Source organism: Ornithodoros turicata, chromosome 2 (genome assembly GCF_037126465.1).
Source record: "Ornithodoros turicata isolate Travis chromosome 2, ASM3712646v1, whole genome shotgun sequence".
NCBI classification, from domain to species: domain Eukaryota; kingdom Metazoa; phylum Arthropoda; class Arachnida; order Ixodida; family Argasidae; genus Ornithodoros; species Ornithodoros turicata.
In genome coordinates this window covers 44,853,301-44,874,717 of record NC_088202.1, presented here as the reverse complement: position 1 = coordinate 44,874,717, position 21,417 = coordinate 44,853,301, and the positions used below count along the sequence as shown (strand labels likewise).

General features: G+C 45.7%; 1 protein-coding gene and 1 long non-coding RNA gene across 3 annotated transcripts in view; one reads left to right on the top strand and one right to left on the bottom strand.

The window, feature by feature from the left end:
- LOC135385347 (hemicentin-2-like) overlaps positions 1-21,417 on the top strand; it is a 527,311-nt gene that overhangs the window by 441,637 nt on the left and 64,257 nt on the right. Inside the window, exons 2-4 of the mRNA XM_064614626.1 lie at positions 3,912-4,259; positions 8,569-8,685; positions 13,333-13,536. Coding sequence (XP_064470696.1) covers positions 3,912-4,259; positions 8,569-8,685; positions 13,333-13,536 — 669 coding nt within the window. The remainder of the gene's footprint in view (positions 1-3,911; positions 4,260-8,568; positions 8,686-13,332; positions 13,537-21,417) is intronic.
- Positions 1-21,417, bottom strand: part of LOC135385349 (uncharacterized) — a 279,985-nt gene that overhangs the window by 233,642 nt on the left and 24,926 nt on the right. The gene's annotated exons all lie outside the window — the stretch shown is intronic.

The window sequence follows — 21,417 nt, the reverse complement described above, 5'->3', positions numbered from 1 at the left end:
TATTTATTTATTCAAAAAAAGGGGGAAGAAAGATGACGGACAAGTCAAATGCAAAGTCGACTTGCTAGGCATATGTATGGTATGCTATGTACGGCTGTTCCGCAATATTTTTAGTACAGTGTTAGCGCTGCGAAGCAAATGTGGCTAGGAGCGACGTATAGATGTGGACAGATGGAGAGAGGACAGCAGAAAGAAGTGGGAGACAGGGGGATCAGTATGCGTCCTGGGCAGACTTCAGGGAGAACTGAGCCGACATTTGCCTTCGGAAGTCTTCGGAAAGCCCCGGGAAAACCTCAAACTGCACAGCCGGTGGTAGGATTCGAACCCACCACCTCCCAGTCTTCAGCGCGACATTGGCTACCACCAATGAGCGGGACGGCTTAACCAGCTCGGCAATGCCGCTGGTGTTGCGCAATAATTGCTGCGGTGATGGTGGTGTGATGTTATAAGGAAGAGGAGTGAGGTCTGCCTGCTCAGACAAGGCGGCAAGTTTCACTCCTTTGTGCTAAACATCGTACAATATGCCATTTGAAAAAGTTCCAGGGAGCAGGGCGTGCCGGGAAATGCTGCGCAAAACGACGGCGATTTACTATCGTCTCCGATAATCGTCGTCGCCTTCGTAACCGTGTACGCAACGTCGCTGTCGTTTTGCACGGCATTTCTCTGCGTGTCCTCCCAGGGCGCGCGCTGCTCCCTGAAACTTTTGCAAATGAGCAATACTCGAGAGCAGAGAGAGAGTCGCCTTTAGGTGGGCGAAAATGCCCGGGTGCGGCTCTCGTGACGTCATCGCCCCGGCAGTGACTCCCGTTCTAAAATTCGAGTGTTCAACACTGGAAGTGCTCGAGAGTCGGCTGTCGGCTCCCAGCGACTCTCGTCTCGATGCGACGCTCCAATGCGCTCGATGCGACGCGACGCGACGAAGACGCTCACACGTCACGACTCCAACTCACGGGTCGTGCCACTTGAATAAACGAACACACCACAATGACCGTATTCCAGATGTCATGCGCTAAACGGGGAGCGCATGCCACGGCAAACATGCCGGCATTGTGAAGCGTGGAAGACGGTTGCGCCTCTCTACGTATTATCATTTACGCGTAATAAATAAAAGACGGCAATAATAAGTAGACGCTCTGGTACGGCTGTCCACATGCAATTAATTGAAATTATTAAGAATGCCCGGAAGGGATGTAATACGCAAGCCTAAGTTACCTAAACTACATTTGATGTTGATCAATGAAAAATCTGTATGAAATTCGTCGAAAGCGAGCCCCCAAAACGGGGGAGTGCCCACGGGCGCTTCATTTTACACGCGCGGATTAAAGTGACCGTTTTGCTCCTCTGACATTAACATTAATGACACGTATCACGTGCCTACGAGCTTCAGTTACTTTCGCAAGAAGTACAGTATTCAAGAACTTTTTCTATGCTCCACGGACATTCAAACATTTGCTGTTCTCTGTTCCTTTTGATGTCGAAACCAACCCAGCTTTCCTAACAACAAAGAACAAACCTGGCTTTCTTGTACTTTCAGTACACGTCCACGTGCTTGCGGCTATGGGCAGTTTACTGGATTTACGTATTTGTGAGGATGATAAAAGCATGTTCTTTCGTTCTCCCTCGTTTTCTTCTTCGCTTACCTAACGTCCTTCCTGTACACAGCTGATAAGGAGCGAAGAGAATTCCCATCAGAAAGCGTATTCGCTGCAGCTGAACGCCTTCCTGGTGCGATGAAAATCAAATCCTTGCCGTAAAGTCATGCGAAAGGCTATTTATTTCCCGCGGATAATACAGAACACCAGCCGTCATCATTGCGTTACTTGTGGTCCCTGCACGGCCTTCTAGGAAACACCTCCTTGCTCATCAGCACGAAACAACCGAATGCAACGTCACCAGCAGCGCCCCATCCGAAAAAAAACAGCGCGTGCCAGCGCCAATGCGCACTTATACCGGTTACACACCGGGCATTTTGGGTTACTCAAAGTGTGAGTGAAACATTTTCCTCCTGTAAAGCTCACTTCTCCTGATAATCTCTCATGCAGTGGTGAAGTATGATTTACAGGCGGGACTTCTTTGTCGTGTAGCGTCATTTGTGTTCATCTAATTCCCCTGACACACAGTCAGGATAAAACTCCTTCCAAGTAGGGGTCCTTTACAGCTCTGCAGGTCTCCTTATTGAAAAGAGTTTGCGCCGCATACATACGGCACTTCGAGTCTCCTTTTACTCTTCCCCTCAGCGGACGTTGCCTGAAATGTGAAGCTTGCCGTTCAGAAAGCTGGCAAGAAGTGACAGAACAATACAATATATTTTGCAGCAGTAAATCTTAAATCGATAAATACGTGCGCATTTTATCCAAATAGTGCAGCGGGTGAATCTCATAGAGAAGTTTAGAACTGGTACAAGAGGACTCAGGAGCCATGTTGGACTGTGACCAGTTCCGTGTTTGGTTCTTTTCTTTGTTTGTTTGTTTTCCTTCTTTGCTGGGAATAGCAAGCCGCCGTAGCGCATTCATACCTTTCCCTTCTTTTCATTTTCTTAATAAACATACACCACCACCCCTTTTCCAATGTTGAAAACACTGTGGGTACAGACGACCTTCGTGCGAGCGTACTGAATTAAACATCACTCGGATTAGGGACGATAATGCTCTAATTAGCTTGTACGAAACTGTTATAAAACGTTACAAAATATATACACCAATAGGTTTTAGTTTCGCATATTCTTGAGATGCAAATAATGGGCTGGCACTGCGTTCCAATGTATTTCTTTTCAGTAGCAAAAAAGAGATGACCGGTCGCTTCTAGTGAAAAGCGCCGGTACCCAAAAGGAAATTGTCCCTTTGTGTGTGTCAGTGGACACAAACGGCGTTCGCATAGGCGTCTTACTCTCAAAATGCCTTTAGACAGCCCGTGCGTCAGTGGTACAGCATGCTCACGGTGATATCTTCCCCGTCTAAGAAGAAAGTGTGATGCTTCATCTGTCGACAGGCGCGGAAAGGAATCCTTCTCATGTCGGTATGAGCACATAACTCTGACAAGTAAGGAGCCGTTGAAAAGAAGCGTTCCAGCACTGAAAGTTCTTTGACTTGACAGATGAGCTGCCAAGCTCACAGCCTAGAGCATAAAGAAGCGTACGGCGTTTCATTCGGGTCATAACGCCATTTTGGAATGAAAGTTGTTCACGTTCACATTTCATAACTGTCCACCAATAATATCTGTAAAGTGGTTTACATCACCCGATACTGTTTTCGATCGTTTTCTGCAGGTGGACGACTGACAGTGTTCCTTCTTTTTCACTTGATACACTCATCGACGGTCGATGAAAATCTACATACCGTGTTGTGCTGCTCGCACACAATGTCCCCGAGGAAAACACGCGCACCCTTGGCCAATATTGACACAGCTGTGGCATACCGCTCCAGAGTGTATACACGTATTATTCAGAGCTATGTCTATAACCCCAGTAGAGTGACCCCATACTCAGGTGGTCGAAGTTACCCGCAGTCCTACCATGCGGCACGTGCAGCATGTCGCCACATGCATCATAGACTGACTCACCTTACCTCTAAATCTGCTCCCCCATAAGAGTTATACGCGCGCCATCAGAGCAGCGACGCCTTCACATTGCGCGCATGTTAGATATACTTCTAGAATATTTCTTATAAAAGCACACAGAAGCGGAAAAGCCCCAGAAAGAAAAGTAACAACTCGGGGACCTCACGTTTACATAGGAGATGCAACAGTGCACATCGCATGCAAATGACAATCGTACCAAACGAACGCAGCTGTAGCCTGTTCATTTTTCGACAACCAACGAGGCACTGAATATTTATTTATTTGATCACTATATTGTAGTAATCGAAAGGTGTGCACAGTGATGATACATACATTTTTCCCACACTCTTTTGCAGAGGAGCCACGTGTGCACGTAGTCGGTGTGTTGGGAGAAAAGGTAGGCCTGCCATGCGATATGACGCCAAACACGACGGACGACGAGGTGTCCCTGGTGCTGTGGTACAAGGACGACTCGACGACTCCGATCTACTCATGCGACGCGAGGCGAAGCCGCCTGGCCCTAGCGCACCACGCGCCCGCAGACTGGCTGGGACACAGGGCCTATCTCCGGGTCGACACGGCCGCGTCCCCCGCCTTACTCGAGCTCTTCCCAGTGCTCCAGGAGGACGAGGGCTTATACCGGTGTCGCGTCGACTTCAGGAAGGCGCGGACGCGAAACTACGAAGTCGTTCTCAAGGTCATCCGTAAGTTTGATGGCGTTAAGCTTCATAAGTGCATTCCATGGGAAGTATGCTTACTCATAGTGGTAATAAGTATCGTCGCATACGAACTAACGATGCTAGTAAGGATAAACATTGAGCAAGTACCGCATCAAGGGGCCTGTACCAGAGCACTACAGTATACTTCGTACAAGCACTTCGGAACTTCCCATGAAATAAGCTTAACCCGTGTTCCAGGACACTAAGCATGTTAAGCAGCGCATTCTCAAGCGCATCGTGGTTTTCTTTATTTCGTGTATTCACTGAAACGTAATAATGCATGAAAAAGACAGCAGGGTTATTCCATGGCAGAAGATCCAATCGCGCCGCTTGTCCAATTCTGACATGTCGAAAAAATGTGACTGTGCAGAGGACCTCAACGAATAGGTAGTTGAGGAGGTTTAAGATTAGAGAAATTTTTTTTTTCGGGTTTTGGAAAGACTTAATAGGTAGCTTGAAGTTAGGAAAATGTGCCTGACATTTTCGCTATTTATTCGATCGTGGTTTATCTGATAAACGACGTAACAACATTTTGAAATCATTAGAACATGCCCTACTACGTATATCCTATGTATAACTTACGCGTCTCTCCCTCGTCCTCTAATAGTGCGGGCAAAAGACGGATTTGAGACTTCTTTTTGCTTTTTTTATGTCTTTTAATTACAATTTACAGGTGAATCAAACAGACAACGGGTCACTACATCCAACGAGCCATTACATCCAACGTGCCGTTACATCCATCGACGGATGTAACGGCGCGTACGCATCGTCGTACGCATGAAATCGCCTCTTGAATGGCATGTTTAGGCATGTTGACAAAACGTTGTGCGTCGCTGCTGGAAATACTTTTCGCGCTAGTAACATTTGAAAATGAAAATTTTCGGCCCTAATTTTCGGAATGTTGCGGTCCAAATAGAAATAGCTGTAAAACCTCATTCCATAAAACAGACAACAGCAGCAGATACGTGACGACGACACTAGTTCATACAACCGGGACTCCGCAGCGTAATGCTAAACTAAGAAAAATAAAAAATAAAAACTGGAAACTACTGTATTCGGTAGACGCGAGAAAATGTTTTTTTTTTTTTTTTTTCTTCTGGTTCAGTGTTGGCACGTTGAAGACGATATGGAAGACACGTTCGGCACTGGTCCACTGCGCCCCGAAGAAGATCTGGGTGTCGTCATCTTCCCCCGACTCCTTAATTCAGTTTTTTTTTTCTCTCTCTCTCTATTTGTTCATTCGAGTCTGTTGTGCGCTTTCCTCGGTGGAGATTCTCTTTATATTGCGAATAGGAGACAACTGCCGGAAGAAGTTCTACTTTACTTATACAGAACACATTAGAGCGATGCAAAAATAACGGCTTCGGGAGGAGTGCGGCGCAAATGTGCTCAATGTCTGGAAGATTATTCTCGTGAGAGAATGTTTTTTCACTTGCTTTCTCCATTTTCTTATTTATTCAGATAACGGTTTGAAATGATGAAATCTCGCTATGCAAAGAAACGCAACGCAATACTTCTGTCTGTCATGCCTAACTTTTCTGTTGAGTTTCATATGCTCCTTTCGAACCCATAAAGCTTGAATTGTAAGGCTCTCCCTCGCCCAAGCATACAGGTCTCTGGAACCTCGATGGTCGAACTTGGCTGCCCAGAAGTCGCTATAGAGGCAACATAGCGAGCTTTAAACAGTTCCCCATACTTGAAACGAAGATATGTGTTTCCACTGTTTGCTTTCATCTCCATCTATTTTTTCCTTACTTTACAAATCCAATCCAATCCAATTCAATCCACTCCTGTTTCACAGCATGTATGTATTCACTCGTGTGCTCGCTCATTCTTTGAGCTGTTACGAACAGCAGTCACGGGGAAACATTGCGTTTAAATAACTGGTCAGTGATACTGTGTTCATGCAAGTCACCACTGTGAGGAAAATTAGTAGCCAAGAGGTTCCTTGGGTCGAAATAGCGTACTACACAATAATTATTTCGTAAGTTGCCTACACTTCGTAATGTTATGGTATGGTATGTGACTTCCAATGTCACTGTGGCGATGTGTTCCTTTTTTCTTTTTTTTTATCTCTTTCTTTTACCAGAGCGTCTCTTAGAGCATGTGTCTATTCGCAGCGTAAACAGAAATTCTACAAAGAGAAACACAACACACACAAAGATGGATAAAAGGAGAAACAAGCACCGAACAGGAGTCAGGGCAAGATGATAACACCGGGAGCTTCTTCCTGGCGCTGTGGTTCGGCTGAGAACGTGCCTAGAATACGGACTCCAACGTGTCCCTAAAGTGACAACAGTGGTCCAACAAAAACTAAATAAAGTAATATTTTCTCTGTAGTCGAAGCTGAAGCAGCTCCCACTTTCTTTCCTTTGCTTTTTAATATCATATAGTGGAATCTGTGTTCTGTCGAATAACATATTGTGGACTAGTTTTGTTGCAACTCTCCAGATTCCGAAAAACGGCATCCAGAATTGCGAAAATTCAAAATGTTCGTTCGTTGCTAACGCAAAAAGAACTTGGGGCTGAGACGCAAAACGATTTCTGGACATGCCTAAAACACGCTATTCAGTAATGCATCGTGTTTACTTTGTCCATGAGTTGTGAAGGAAATGGCGAAGAGAGCCCCTTGTACGCACCATTAGGGATTCAGGGAGAGGAACGGATGCGCTTTGCGTGAGGTATACATGGCCTAGTACTACGCTTTACGGCGACAGCTGTATATATGCGTGCGTGCGCCGTGGTCCCGAATATCGCGGCGCGGTGAGCAACGGAAGAAGGCGCTGAGAAAGTGGCTGAATACGACGTTGGGTATCACGTGAGGTGTGGTGATACTCGTGGCGGAAGTGGAATGCGCAAGAAGGCAGGCCTTTCGACAGGATGGCTCCGCCAAGGAAAGTTCTTAGTGAAGATTCTTGTCTTGTGTGCTTGCACTACGAACTCGTTCAGAGTAGGTTGTAAAGATTAGAAAATATCTGGACAGGATGCAAGTTGCAGTGCATTAGTAAGAGGTAATTTCGAAATATTAACGTATTCTATTTTCATAACTCTCAAACATAGCGAAAAAATCGTGTTAAAATTTTACCAGAAATGCGTAGCGGGACAGCTGTCGCTGTATTTCAGCTGCGAGTACGAAAGGTTGCACAGCTACCCGGAATTTTTTAATTATGTACATAAAATTGTGTCAGGTATTTCATCGGATAGAGCACGCGCGGGTAAATAGGAAAAATGTGGAAGTACCGTTTTCTCACTTCACCTTACCTATTAATGCCCTTCTAAACCTTGGAGAGAGAAAAAAATTGTTTATCTGAGATCTCCACAGCCACTCATATTTGTAGACCCTGTACATGAGAGACCCAAATGGTTCATCTGCCATGGAATGTGCCAGCTATTATTTCATTTACCATTGTATCATTTCATTTGCGTACAATGATAGAGATAGCTCTACGCTATTTTTGCAACGATCCAGTTTCTTTCTTTTAAGTTCTAAGCGTGCAGTGCACATAGGATGTCCCGAAAGTACTATGTTCAAACATGTCACTAGACTCTTTCTGCAACCCAGTGCTGCTGCCTAGCTGTTTCAGACCAGAGTACAAGAATTTGGCAAAGGATCGAGGGTACATTTTTCTGTGAACATCGAATGCATCCTTCTCGCCACTTCGACACAATCTTATTTTGTTTTTATGACCGTAATAAAGGATGCAATTGAGCGAAAATTTTCATTTGTACTTGTCTGGCTAAGGAGCAGCAAGAAACGTTGCGCCTACTCTTTCTTTGTCCTTTGAAAAGAAGATTGGGATACTTGCATGAGGAAAATCCGAAACAAACTTGAAAAATGTCCGAAGGTTTTTCTTCTAGTGCGAAGAAAACATGGAGAAAAGCAACCAGCCATGTTATCTTACCCACTCTCTTTCTCGAACAGTCGACTTAAACCTTCTCTCGTCGCTCTGGAGCATTGAGGGGCAATTTGGGGAAAAAAAAAGAAAGAAGAATATTTTTTTAAACAGGTTAACACGCACTAACTCGGAGATAGTGATGATGAAACCATCTAAAAAGATGCAGCACGCATCTTTCAGCATTGTGGAGAACGCGTGAACCGTGCGTGAGACCATGTGACCTTATCAACGTTTGCTCACGTGGTCCTATGAAGCTATACGGACAGACCTGCACGGTCCATAAACCTATCGATTTGATACACTGTTCCGTCGCCAAATTCTCGAGCTTGTATCTGAAAAGCTATCATGGTAAAACACACGTACAGAAATGGAGCATTACCCCCATTGCTTTATTCTAGTACCTCCAAACGAACCCATCATCACGGACCAGAATGGAGAGATCCTGCCCAGCAAAAGCATCATCGGGCCATACAACGAAGGGGACCGTTTGCTTCTGGTCTGCCAAGTTGAAGGAGGTAAGGAAGAGAAGGGTTTCTTTGTCTTTTGTTGCGCCGCAGGAACGTGATGCAGTCGGAGGCCTTAGCGTGCACTTACGAGCAGCTTCTCCCACTGAGGTGGTGTTCTTCGTACGCTTTACAGCCCCGCATGGCTCTTGCTGCTGACTGACACGTACGTTTTATGTACAGGATGTGGTGTGTTCTCTAAGACGAGATCGAATTATGTGGGCGAAAAGGTCTAAGGATGATGGTGCGGTTTATCGCTCGTTCTGAGCCACTACATGAGGGACATTCTATCCGAATGTCTGTAGACTTTAGTCAGTGTACGAAACGAAAGGGTTCTTTATCCGATTCATTTAAGTGTGTTGCACGAGCGGTTCGAATGTGTGTGTGGCCAATACACAAGGCGTGTGCAGTGTGTGTAGTGCGAGATAAATCGGATCACGGATCCCGCGTGGCAATAGCATGTAAATGTACCATATAGTTATTTGAGGCACATCTTGTGTACCCCCATTTCTGTGGCATCGTAGTTGCTCGTGATCATCCCGTTCGGCCCACGCACTCGTCTCGCACGCAACTCTTTCACAGACCTACATTAAATCTCGCTATTACGACATGTAAGACGTTCGGTGAAGAATATTGCGCAGCATTCTGCAAATGTGCATACGACACACACACACAGACATAAAGAGACGATGATATGGGGTTGATGATAGGGGGGCTGATGGGGACGATGATGTCGGCCAGCAGGCTGGCGCTGCGCCAGTGCCATTTGTAGATGTGAGAGATGATGATGGAGGTGATGATTCAAGTGATCAAAGCAGACATCCTAAAAATGACGGAGACCTCGGTGCATATGAACGCTACTGGACCAGGGGCACAGCACCTTGGCTATGGTAAAGGGGCGGTGGTCTGTTGGATGCATTCCGTGCTGCAAGATCTCGTTCCCACTGGCAAACAGGGCAGTCCATAAGTAGGTGGTGCAGGTCAGCGCGCATACGACTGAAGCGTTGATAGTCTGAGAAATCTCCATGGGAACACACAACTAACACTGCTCTGAACATGGTCTGTCGTTTCATTTGCCACTCTGCTACTCCAAGATGCACTACTTCACGAAATTCTGACACATTTTATGCTTTCTAGCAATGACGAACTCGAGGCCAGATACCAAACATTCTTTGCATTTATGCAAAAAGTTCGGCGAAAGTACGCTTTCAATTCAACCAATTCTGCAAAAAACTGCACGAAGGAAAAATTCCGGTCCCAATTCCCTCTCTGTGATCTTTTCCTACATTTTTATCCCGCTCTTTGTCTGGCTACGGAAGGGCCCTCTCCTTAACCCTGGCTTTTGACCACTCCTGTTCAGAATCACTGTCACATTTGCCCTCATTCTACATTCCTCCCTTTGCCCTTATCGCCGTTTGAGACGCGGAACAAACGTCATCTGGCGAGTCCGCTTCTTTCTTTTTCCCCACATTTCGCTCTACGTATGTTTTTTTTTTTTTCGCACCTTCTTTTTTCTGTATTAAAGACCAGTCTTAGACTTCCCCGAATAGCTTAATGACCTCAGCGAACGCGTATTTAAGAGGGCGATTATGTATCGGTTCTTATATGTGCGCACTTTTTGCATCCCTAATGTCAGACCACTCCTCCCCTTCTGGGCGCTGAAGAAAAGGCCAAATGCGAAAAGGAATGGGATTCTTTCGCGATTACCGGTGATTTCTTTTCGCCGCCTCGTCTGTAGCCTTATAAATTAACGCAGTTCAGACTCAACGCCTATCGCCACTTGGAATCGACGCGGACCTCGTTTGAGATAGTACGTAATTCCGTGCGGAATTTGCTCCATTTCCCTTTAGTCCCGTATTGCAATAAAAACAACTAATTTACGCAAAGATTGCGTGCTTTTTGTGTGTGTGTGTGTGTGGCTGTGAGATAAATATCCCATCAGCATTTTTTTTTCTTTTGTCGTGTGTTATCTTTCAAGGATCTTCTTCTTGTGTGATCAGATTTGAACCAGTCTTGGGTAGTAACTTTGTTACGGAGAAAGTAAGGAGTAACTAATTAATGTACTCGTCCTGTCCCTCTTTCAATTATAGCTATTTACCTGCTTCAGTAGCTATAATTACAGTTAATTACTTTATTGCAGAGTCGCTCGTTTAGCTGTAATTTCGGATACTGTTTAAATTTTTTGTTTCTCACTGCCGGTTGCCGACCGGTATTCGTGGCTCATATAACTGCCCTATGCCCCGCAGTAAAAGATATTAGAAAACGAATACAACTAGCATCACTATTCGGAAACAACCCCATGACGCGACAATCAGGTTTGAGTAGTAACCACATTCTGAGGAAAAAATGGGTACTTTTGGGGGCTGAATGCATTGCCACAAATTTAGTCCCTTTAGGAAATGAATGCACGGGAGTAAATGAATGAGTAAATGATGAGTAAATGAATGAATGAGTAAATGAATGTAGGGTCTGCATTTCACGCTCTATTCTAAGGATCCTCGGTACACGATTCATGTGCATGTCAGCGTCGTCAGCATCATCCTCATCACCATCCTCTCATTTTTCCCCAATAGCAACGGGGTAGCATTCTGCTCAATGAGCGGAAGTCATCCCCATGTCATCGTGATCATGTATTTCTCTCTCTCTCTCATGTGCATGATCGAAAATACTTTGAATTAAACTGTCAACCGCGATATGCCGAGTGATATAAAGTGTCGCGACATCGGGGCACAATTTCGCCAGAAAGAACCTGTAACTATTTTTTCCTCTGTGTAGAAAATTGCTTAGTTAGCTAAGTTGTATAGCCTTATTCCTACATCATGGCTAACCTCTCCCTTCCTTTTTTTTCCTATCAGCATTACACATATCCCCCCCCCCCCCCCCCCATCCAGTTCATCAAGAGCGCATATTGACGTAGACGGTTGCATTCAGGAGACCATTTGCGAAGTTTAGTGACTATTTGCAGTCCTGGAGAGTAAATTTCGGGGTTAGGGGACTAAAGTGGGGAGTAATTGCACCCTATAGGGGACTAGAAGCTGCAAGTGCTTCCCATTTCACTCCTTTATTTCTCAGAGTGCAGCTGTTTCTTGCAGTAACTGCAGCTACTTTTGCGTCGAAGTTAACTTGTCGATGAAACAAGAAGCAGCTTTTGGCTAAAGTAACAGTAATATGAAACTGCGACTAAGTTATTTAGGTACTGCAATTTTTCCGCGCGTCAGTTCTCTAGTGTCGTTTGTCGAAACTTGAAATAGTCGGCCGCTTTTCCCCAAAACAGGAATTCAACGAATTTTGTCATCTCATATGCCGCCGGGATGACCTCGGGTAACTCCCACCTTGCTGTTAGGGCACATTGGAAATCCTTTCCGTTTTCTCTTTTTTTTTTCTTTTTTATCAGCATTAGCAACAACAACAACAACGATAAATGAAGAAGTGATGATGACATGGGATGTTTCCCCGTGGTAGCCACAGGACACTACCCCATTTCACAGTGGTTAATATGAGAGGATGAATTATGGTGAGAATGAAGCAACGACAGGTCGGAGTTCTGTTTAGAGCTCCTCAAGGAGTCCAGTGGCCTGCATGAAAACAAAAAGGGAGCGAAGAGCCCGGCACTGATGTTCAGGAGAGCTCCATGGGCCAAGTACTTTGGACAAGCTGAATGGTCTATGGTCGAGGAGTTCAAATCAGCATCAGCATTAGAGATACCCTCCCCCCATGGGAAATCTGTTCATCACACCGTATAATGGTGTAACAATGGTTGGACAAAGCAAGTGCTAAAGCAAAAGTCGTTTTCTTTTTTTTTTCTTGAAGGTAGTAAACAAGTAACTTTAACGCGGGAACGTAGCAATGTAGATGTAACTAATTACTTTTCAAGCACAGTACCTGTAACTAAGTTCGTATTTTTGCAGGCTAACTATAATTCAGTTACTTTTCGGAGTAACTTACCCGTGACAAATGACAATGACTATTTTGTTTTTGTAACCCTCAACTCGACACCGGCAACTGAAGACCCCGAAAGGTGGAAGGGAATGATTCGAAAAATAACTAAGTGTCGACGCGTGTTGTTTTTCCCAGGAATATTCTTCGCTCAAGGTTCTGACCAGTAAAACAGAGGTTCCCAAACCATTTTATGAGTTTTATTTAATTACTGAGCGTGCGGCAGATGAGCCGCTCACTACCCAAGTTCTTTGCCGATGTTTCAGGGAGGATGTCTAAAAAGAAAGATTTTCGATAGCACAACCTGTTTACGAATTATTCAACCGAGGGACCTTCGTGAAACACCCGAAATAACCACCTAGCATAATTAAAATTAGTCTAAATTAATCGTATTTTAATTTGCCACCGCGTCAAACAGAAACGTTACACGAAATTCCTTCTGTCAGCCTCACAAAACTGAATTGAAGTTAACATGTGGGGTAGTCGGTAAGAATCCATTCTGCAAAAGCTGCAGGAAACGGGAACACAACGAGACGACGCACGCACCATCTCCGGCTGGTGCACACGTCGTCTCGTTGCGTGCTCGTTTCTTGCAGCTCTAGCGGAATGGAGCCTCACAAACGATTGGGAAGACGAAAGCTCTACGAAAAAAAAAAAAAAAAGACTGGATCTATCTGTACTTTTCTTTTGTTTTATGACTTTTTTATTTTGGGTTGTTTTCAGGCAGTCCCCCGCCAGTGGTGACGTGGTGGCGTGAGTCGTTCCTTTTGGACGACCAGTACAACGTAACCGCTCAGGGGATTTCGAGGAACGAGCTGGAGGTTCCTTCTCTGGGCCGTAACGACCTCATGGCCACATTCACTTGCCTGGCCACGAACAATAACATCTCCTTCCCTGTGTCTGCCTCAGTCACCGTGGACCTCAACTGTAAGTACTACACTCCTGTTGCAAGACAAAAATCACTGATCCGTACGGATGAATGGATGCATCGAGTGCCTTCATTCCTGAAAGTCGAAAATCAATCGATGCGGTGAAAGTAGGTGGAAGCAAAAGCGAGTCCGCCTGAAGCAAGCCGTCGATATTTCCAACAGAGACCAGTTGAAAGAACAGTCTCTGTACGGTATATTAGTGGCTTCCAATCAACAACAACAGAAGATCAATTAATGACGATGAATGGGGAAATTCGCTTGCAATCAGAGGCTTTCGCTTCAATATAATTTCTGAAAATTATTGTATTATTGTTCTTATTGTAGTTAGGCATTTTTGATCCCTAGTAGCCGGCTGTCGTAATAAGTGCCTATTTCTCCATTTTTTTCTTATCAACTCAACTCAACTCGGAAAATTATTTTATGTGCCCACACAAAAATGACATGTGCATGTACTACGAGATTGTTATTCGTCAGTAGCGAATCCGTAGAATGCTCTACAGCGTTATATTGGATGGAACGGCTGAGATTCAGAAAGCAAACGCAAAATCAATAAAGCATTTCTCCCTCTCTCTCTCTCTATCATCATCATCACCATCATCATCATCTCATCTTGCAACGTGAACTGCAGTTACTCAACAAAGCGGCTCATTATGGCTGCGAAGCAATAACTATAAACTCGCGCTGGTCTGGTACTTTGTGCTAGGTCCACACTCACTTGGTGGATAAGATGTAATGACAGATCGGCTTTGCTTAATGTCCGATGTTTTGGTGCTTTATGGCACAAGACCGACCAAGGCCAAATAGTGTTGCTTAATGTCCAATACACGCATTGAAGTAGTGACGCCGGAGGAGGAGGAGGAGGAGGAGGAGTGTCGTTAGGAGGAACCCGAGAGGTCTGCCTGCCTGATTAGGCGGCATGTTTCTCGGGAAGGGACAGGTGGTGGAGAGGAGGAGAGGAAAGGGTGAAGTGGAAGACCGAGCGGAATCCGCTCGGGGGGAGGATAGCTGCGTCCATGGGCCGACTTCAGGGGAACTGTGCCGGCATACGCCTATTACACATCTGAGGGAAACCCAGGAAAAACCCCAGACGGCACAGCCGGCCCGCGGATTCGAACCGCGGACCTCCCAGTCTCCAAGCGCACGCGTTACCGCTGCGCCACCGGAGCTGGTGTGACGCCGGCTAGTTGCGATCCTTTGGCATTAAGTGGAGCGCGAAGCCCATCCCTGATAGGTGTAGAGCTTACAGCCAGATGTGACAATGACAATTAGAGCAAAACTTAATTAGCTGCCGTCCAAACTGTTTACCCATGCTGTTAGCTTAGAGCCGACGAGTTATGCATATACATGTTTATGTATGTGAATACAAATGCGCATTCCAGATGTCAAACGCGCACAAACTGATTCAAATAATAGGATTGCGCGTTGTTTTGCAAAGTCACAGCACGCCGTGTTGCGGCAAAGTTGTGAGCCTCGGACCCCGTTTTTCTGCTTAAGGGGAGACTCCGGGACAATTCGGTACAAGTTCGGTACATTCTTCAGAAATGAGAAACAAAGTTGGTTTGGCGGTAGGGAACTTCGTTAGTTGAGAGCTGGGAAGCTTATATCGAAACCGAAACTCCTGAAAGCTCCCTCCCCAGCCTCCTGTGCCCTGTGGGACGTCACAGGTAGTCTCGCGCGGGCCGTGGGCTGAGTTTCGGGCACGCGTCTGGTAACTTCTTATAGCGACATGGATGACGAGTCATCTGCCTTCCTTGATTTCGTTGTAAAGTACAGTCTCCACTGGTAGAACAAAACCTACAGAAAGGCGCACGTGAAGAATACCGGGGAGGTGTAGCCCAGTGTTGCTGGACCGTACTTCCGTGGAAGAGTACCGAATTACTCAAAGGAAAATATTGGTTTTCTAATTATCTGTATCGTACTGCTGACGATGGCCCAATAAGGCCGAAACAGCTGTCCAGTACTGGCGTGGCGACACTAGAGCACTTAAACATATGCTATACGTGCAGCCAAAGAGCTCCGGCTAATTTTTTCCCCTTCCAAATTAATACATATACTTACATGTAATACAAATTGCTTACTGATACAACTAAGTAATGAGTTGGAGTTGGACGAAGTAAAAATAATACGGAGAGGTTGAACTTGTCATCTAACAAGTTCTTCTATTCCGAGAAAAAGCTACGAAAAACAACAAGGAAAGCGAGATGACTAGGCTCGGCTGTACGGCGCACTGTTCACAGGCACATGACCGTCAGAGGATCGCGGCACACAGGACCCAGGGCGTCACGTACAGATCAATTAGTACTGAGCATCAAGAGAACAACTTGAGATGAAGCCTACGAGAGCCTTGAATGCGGCGTCTCTCTGGTTGGCGTCCCACGTCCCCAAGACCTTCTCTATGGAGAAAGCTCTGTTGTCCAGACGAGTTAGTGCGGCCCGCAATGTCTTGCGTTAGGACTGATGTCTTCTGCACTCGATAAAAATAACTAAGTAATGAAAACAGCGGGTACTTCATTAGTTACTTGATCATTCACAGCTGTATCTCGTAACCGTCAAGAATCGCGACTCAGTGAGTGTATGCGGCTTTCAAAAAACATCTCTAAAGGCCCTAATCACGCAGAAAGCGGAGCACCGCCTTTGTGACACTCCACTGGCTATAGCTCGCAGCACGGAGCCAAGGAGTGTTGCGGGGGATACGTCCGTGCATCCAAGCTCTCAGAATCGTTGCCAGAGCACGGCTCGATGATGAAGGTGACGCCGACAGTGGAGGAGCTGATGGGGGATGTCAGTAGGGTTCTTTCTTTTTCGGGTTTTATAATTTTTCAAATTCAGGAGGGGGGGGGGGGGGGGGGAATCGGGCGCTATGACCTCTGTTTGATATGTCACCGGGAAATTTTCGGGTGAAACGAAAGGCATATGAATCAAGCCACTGCTGTGACACGGGGACGACAAACAAGAATCTTTATATTTCCGCTCGGAACTGGAGCAGTGACTGACCGCGGTATTCAAACACTTGCCCTAGCTCCACAAAAGCCCGTCTTTGACTCCTGCAGGAGGGAATCATAAAAGGAGGACAAATCGGTTCTCACAAATCTCTTTTTGCTGATATCGTGGTTCACTTTTCCGACGGTTTACAGGGAACGACAAGTTGAAGGATCGCAAGGATTTCGGGTAGATATCGGGTTTTACCCGAATTCTTGAAAATCTGTTCGGGGAGGAACTATCGTGAAAAATCGGGTTTAACCCGAAAACGAAGAACCCTACGGATGAGGTCTTCTACGGCGCAGCAAGGGCAAGTGAGAGATGGGACGCGGCCCATTTTGAACAAGAGTGAAGGGGTTAGAGCGCCGTTCAGCCGAAGACGATGTAGAACAGTTGAAGGGACTTTTCTTCGCGGGTACAGCGGCAGCCGATGACAAACTCCAGTGAGGGCTCGATGGACTGCAGGAATGAATGAGGTCGGGTAGCGTCTACAAGAAACAGACGTGTATCGTCACCATCGGCTGCCATTAAGATGCAACAGAGGATCCGAACATGTGAAGAATGCCACGCTATACCGTCGAAGCTGTCGCCACTTGTGAAGACCACGCCGTTCTTTCTAGAAGATGAATGATGCATATGAAAATGACACATCAGTTTCATGAAAACGTGATGGATCTGAATCTCTCAAGGGCTGTATTCAGTCTGTTTTTATTGTAAAATATGACCGACAGTGAAAGCAGCGTATATACGAGAGGTGTTCAAGTTGAACCGGGACTTTCTGTCTCGTGAGTGTACAAACGGGTCGCGCTACTTCTTTTTCGTCATTTTCACACGCGACAGGCCTCCGCGTTCACCACGTGGTGGTCCAAAGTTTGTGCAAAATAGAAGACACGTGCAGGACAAGATGGCCGACAACGAGGTGAGCGCGCACATCGAACAGCGAATTGTCATGAAGTTTCTCGTGAATGAAGGCGTAAAGTCATATGAAATTCACAGAAGACTTCAGGCTCAGTATGACCACGATACACTTAGCCGCAGCAAAGCGTTTGAGTGATGCAAATGGTTCCGAGACGGCCGTACATCAATGCAGCACGATCCCGGCCGGGGCGGCTCAGGGCCCAGTGTCAGAGTTCCTGAGAACAACCAACTTGTGGAGCACCTGATCCTCAAGGACCGACGGATAACATGTCTCGAACAGGCTCGAAAGACTGACCTTTCTGTGGGAACGTTGAACACTATCATTCATGAATACCTCCAGTTTCGGAAAGTTAGTGCCCGTTGGGTCCCGAGGCAGCTCTCTGTGTTTGACCGGCACAGAAGACTGGAAATCTCCCAAGAGCTAAGGTACCGTTCCTTGATCGCATCATCACGTGCGATGAAACGTGGGTGGACCTATTCACTCCTGAGTCTAAACGCGCATCAAAACAGTGGAAGCATCCGGCTCGCCAGCTCCCAAGAAGTTCCGAAGCACCCCGTCTACGGGTAAGGTCATGGCCACGGTTTTCTGGGACAAGGCTGGCGTTGTTCATGTTGATTTTCTACCCAGTGGTGCCACCATTAATAGTGCATATTACTGTCAGGTTCTCAGGGATGTGCATAAGGCGCTGAAGCAAAAGCGGCCGGGCCTCATCACCAAAGGAGTCCTCCTCCTACTGGACAATGCACGCCCGCATACCGCGCACCTCACGACACGCACCGTACAGGAACTTGGCTGGGAGTTGCTGCCACATCCCCCTTACAGTATAGACCTCGCCCCCAGAGATTTCCATCTCTTCGGGTCACTGAAGGCGTTCCTTGAGGGCCGCCACTTCAGCTGCGACGACGAGGTCAAGAATGCGGTCCGATCATGGCTGCTACGCGCCGGTAGGGATTTCTACGCTGCTGGCATCCAAGCCCTCGTGAAACGCTGGGGCAAGTGCATTAGTGCAGCTGGAGATTACGTTGAAAAATAAAACTAATTAATTTTACTTTTGCGAAAAATCAAAAGTCCGGGTTGGCCTTTAACATCCCTCGTACAACGAACATACACGGTGTTATCTTACTCACCTCAGCTGACTCACCTTGCACCTAAATCTATTCCCAATTATTATACACGGTGTTTATTTGTTATTTGCTTTTTAACCTCTAGCCTTTTATCCTTTACAGAATTTTTATTGAAAAAACTATGACCGTGCATAGATGTCGTTTTTGCAGTTGCATTCTACGGCCAGACGAACATCCTCTCGAAGAAAGTGTGCAACTACAAGATGACTAATTACCTAAAATTCATTAACTTTTTAGTTAGTGGATTTCGTGCAAAAGCGAGATGGCAGATTGAGAGACTCCTAGATGCAAGCCATTTCGCGTTTAAAAAATCCTGAAACACGTACGTGCGTTAAAATATCCATCCCCAAAATTCTGATATGCAAATGAGCCGAAACCGCAGCGACCGGGGACGCAGCGAGTACAGCACTTATTTCACGTCAGATGGCTGCGTGATTTGGAGCGATGGAGATGATTGGAGTCGGTGCCGCTCAGTTCGCCAGATAAACCGCCTTTCGGCTCAGATATTCCTCCGTCGGCGAGTGTGATGCTGTCCTCAGGCGCGCTGTGTCGGTTTCGACTCAATTGCATAGCGAAATTCGGCGATTGATATTTCAAAGCACGCGCTCTTTTCTTGATTTTTATAACATGGAATGGATTTCACCCGTTCTGTTGCCTCGCTTTTGCAGAAATCCCCTAATTAAAGAGTTAATTAGTGAATTCCAGGTATTTAGTCATCTTGTAGTTACATACTCTCTTTCGGAGGGGTCTGCCTTGCTGACGAACACAACTGCAAAAACAACTTCATTTTCAGTTTGAATGCAAAAAAAAAAAAACGCAAAACGATGAAAACGACATCTATGCTGCTCTCAGCTTTTTTAATAAAAATTCTGTAAAGGCTGAAAAAAAACATCGGGTACATCACGTGCTCGTATTCCTAGTGTTTCGATAAATCAATCAATCAACATTAAATACTCGCATTATATATGTCTCAGGTTGTGTACTTACACGCGTATTATTGAGCAAGAGTAATTTAAAATAAACAGGCAAAAATTAACTAATTGGTATCGTTTAGGTGAGAATCAGCAGTTGTACTGTGTCGTTTCTTCGTTTCCGCGTCTCTTTCTTTTTTCTTTTTTTTTTGTTTGTTCTTTTTTCTTTTTTTTTCATCACCACACCCAACTACGGACTTAATATATTAGTATAATACTTTTAGGAGCGCTACCAGCCTTTTATGTCCATGCATTCCTTTTCGATTAAGTGTATTACGGACCCTCTGACAAAAAAAAAACCCCGGCGGCAGTAGTGAGGATCTGCATTCCAGTTAATGTGAAGCCATTTATTATTCACCGTCGGCCCCACTCTCAAAAGTTTGTAATTAAATACGGTACATCTCATCTCGTTACAAGGGCAAAAAATGTGTCCGCTCTAACATGCTGCCAGGCTCTCTCACCGCCATTTTTCTTATCTTGATCCCGCACAGAAGATTCCCTTCTTGTCTCGGTGCAGTTCGAATTCCGGCCAAGCTTAATTGCGGGGAATATGTTTCGTCTTCACTAATAGATGACTTGAATTTGCATGGCTAATAGGCTATTACAGCTTGCTGTCGTACAACGAATAATCCAATTTATTTTATCCACTTTGCAATGCCATTCCCATCCGCTCATATTTCGGTCAAGCTACAAGGCATCGACACTCGTCTGTATTGGATAATAAAGTTGCGTTCTTACATTTTTTTGTGTGTGTTCTAAAGGCTGTGTAATGCTGAAAATGTAGCAGATGGGGAGGGGTGATATGTTTATGTTGGTATGTTTATGCAGATGGCAATCTTGAATAGGATAGTCGTAACCGACCATGCATGATTCAAATGTGTCCTTCAAATTGCTTTTTCTATTGAGCATAATACTAGATAGCCGAGGTCACAATTGGACAATAAAGCGCCAAAACAATCGAACACAATCAGACTTCGATCCTTATTGTGAGGGGGCTCATTATTTCATTCCTCACATCACCACCAGCAATGGGGTAGAGTATCGCCTCCTGCGATGAAACTCCTCACTCATCATCTTAAAATAAAATTGTTGTTAAAGCAATAGTGTGGTCAAGTTGGTACATCACGAATGAAAAAAAAAAAAAAAAAGAACGCGAAAAACTGCACAGACACAGAGGACACGTACACAGGGGGATCGCTGACTAACAACTGTTGTTAGTCAGCGCTCCCCGTGTGTACGTGTCCTCTCTGTCTGTCCAGTTTTTCGCGCTGTGTGTGTGTTTTTTTTTGTTGTTGTTTTTTTTTTTCATTTGTTGTTGTTAGTCGAGGACCTTGCCCTATGATCATCGTCGCGATTTTTGGCCTCCTTGAGGGCCACAACGACAATGATGATTATGATGATGATGATGATGATGATGATGATGAGAAAGAAAAGAAAACTGGGACGTAAGTCATGACAAAGTCGGGCGAGTGCCAGGGATTCGCGCTGCCACTGATAAACTTTGTGGTGGTGGTGGTTGGTAAAATAACAAGGGGAGGTTGAATTCGCGCAAGCGAATTCTGCTACCCCCCAAAAAAGAAAGACGGTACACCCCAAAGCAGAAAAGAAAAAAGAAAGGAAACGGTACGATTGCACCACAGAATGTGCGAGCGCACCGCAAAAGCTCACCGGGGTGAGCGTCTCGACCGCGACAACGCAGGGCAGAGCGCGCCGTTCACATCCGCCGTAATGTCCACGCTCCGTCTAGTATAGAGTTTCTAGTCCACATTTCACAATGAAATTGACAAGAGCATTGAAGGCCGCGTCCCTGTGGTTAGCGTCCCATACGCCTAAGACTTTCTCTATGCTGAAGTCCCTGCTGTCGAGATGGCCAAGGGTCAGCCTCA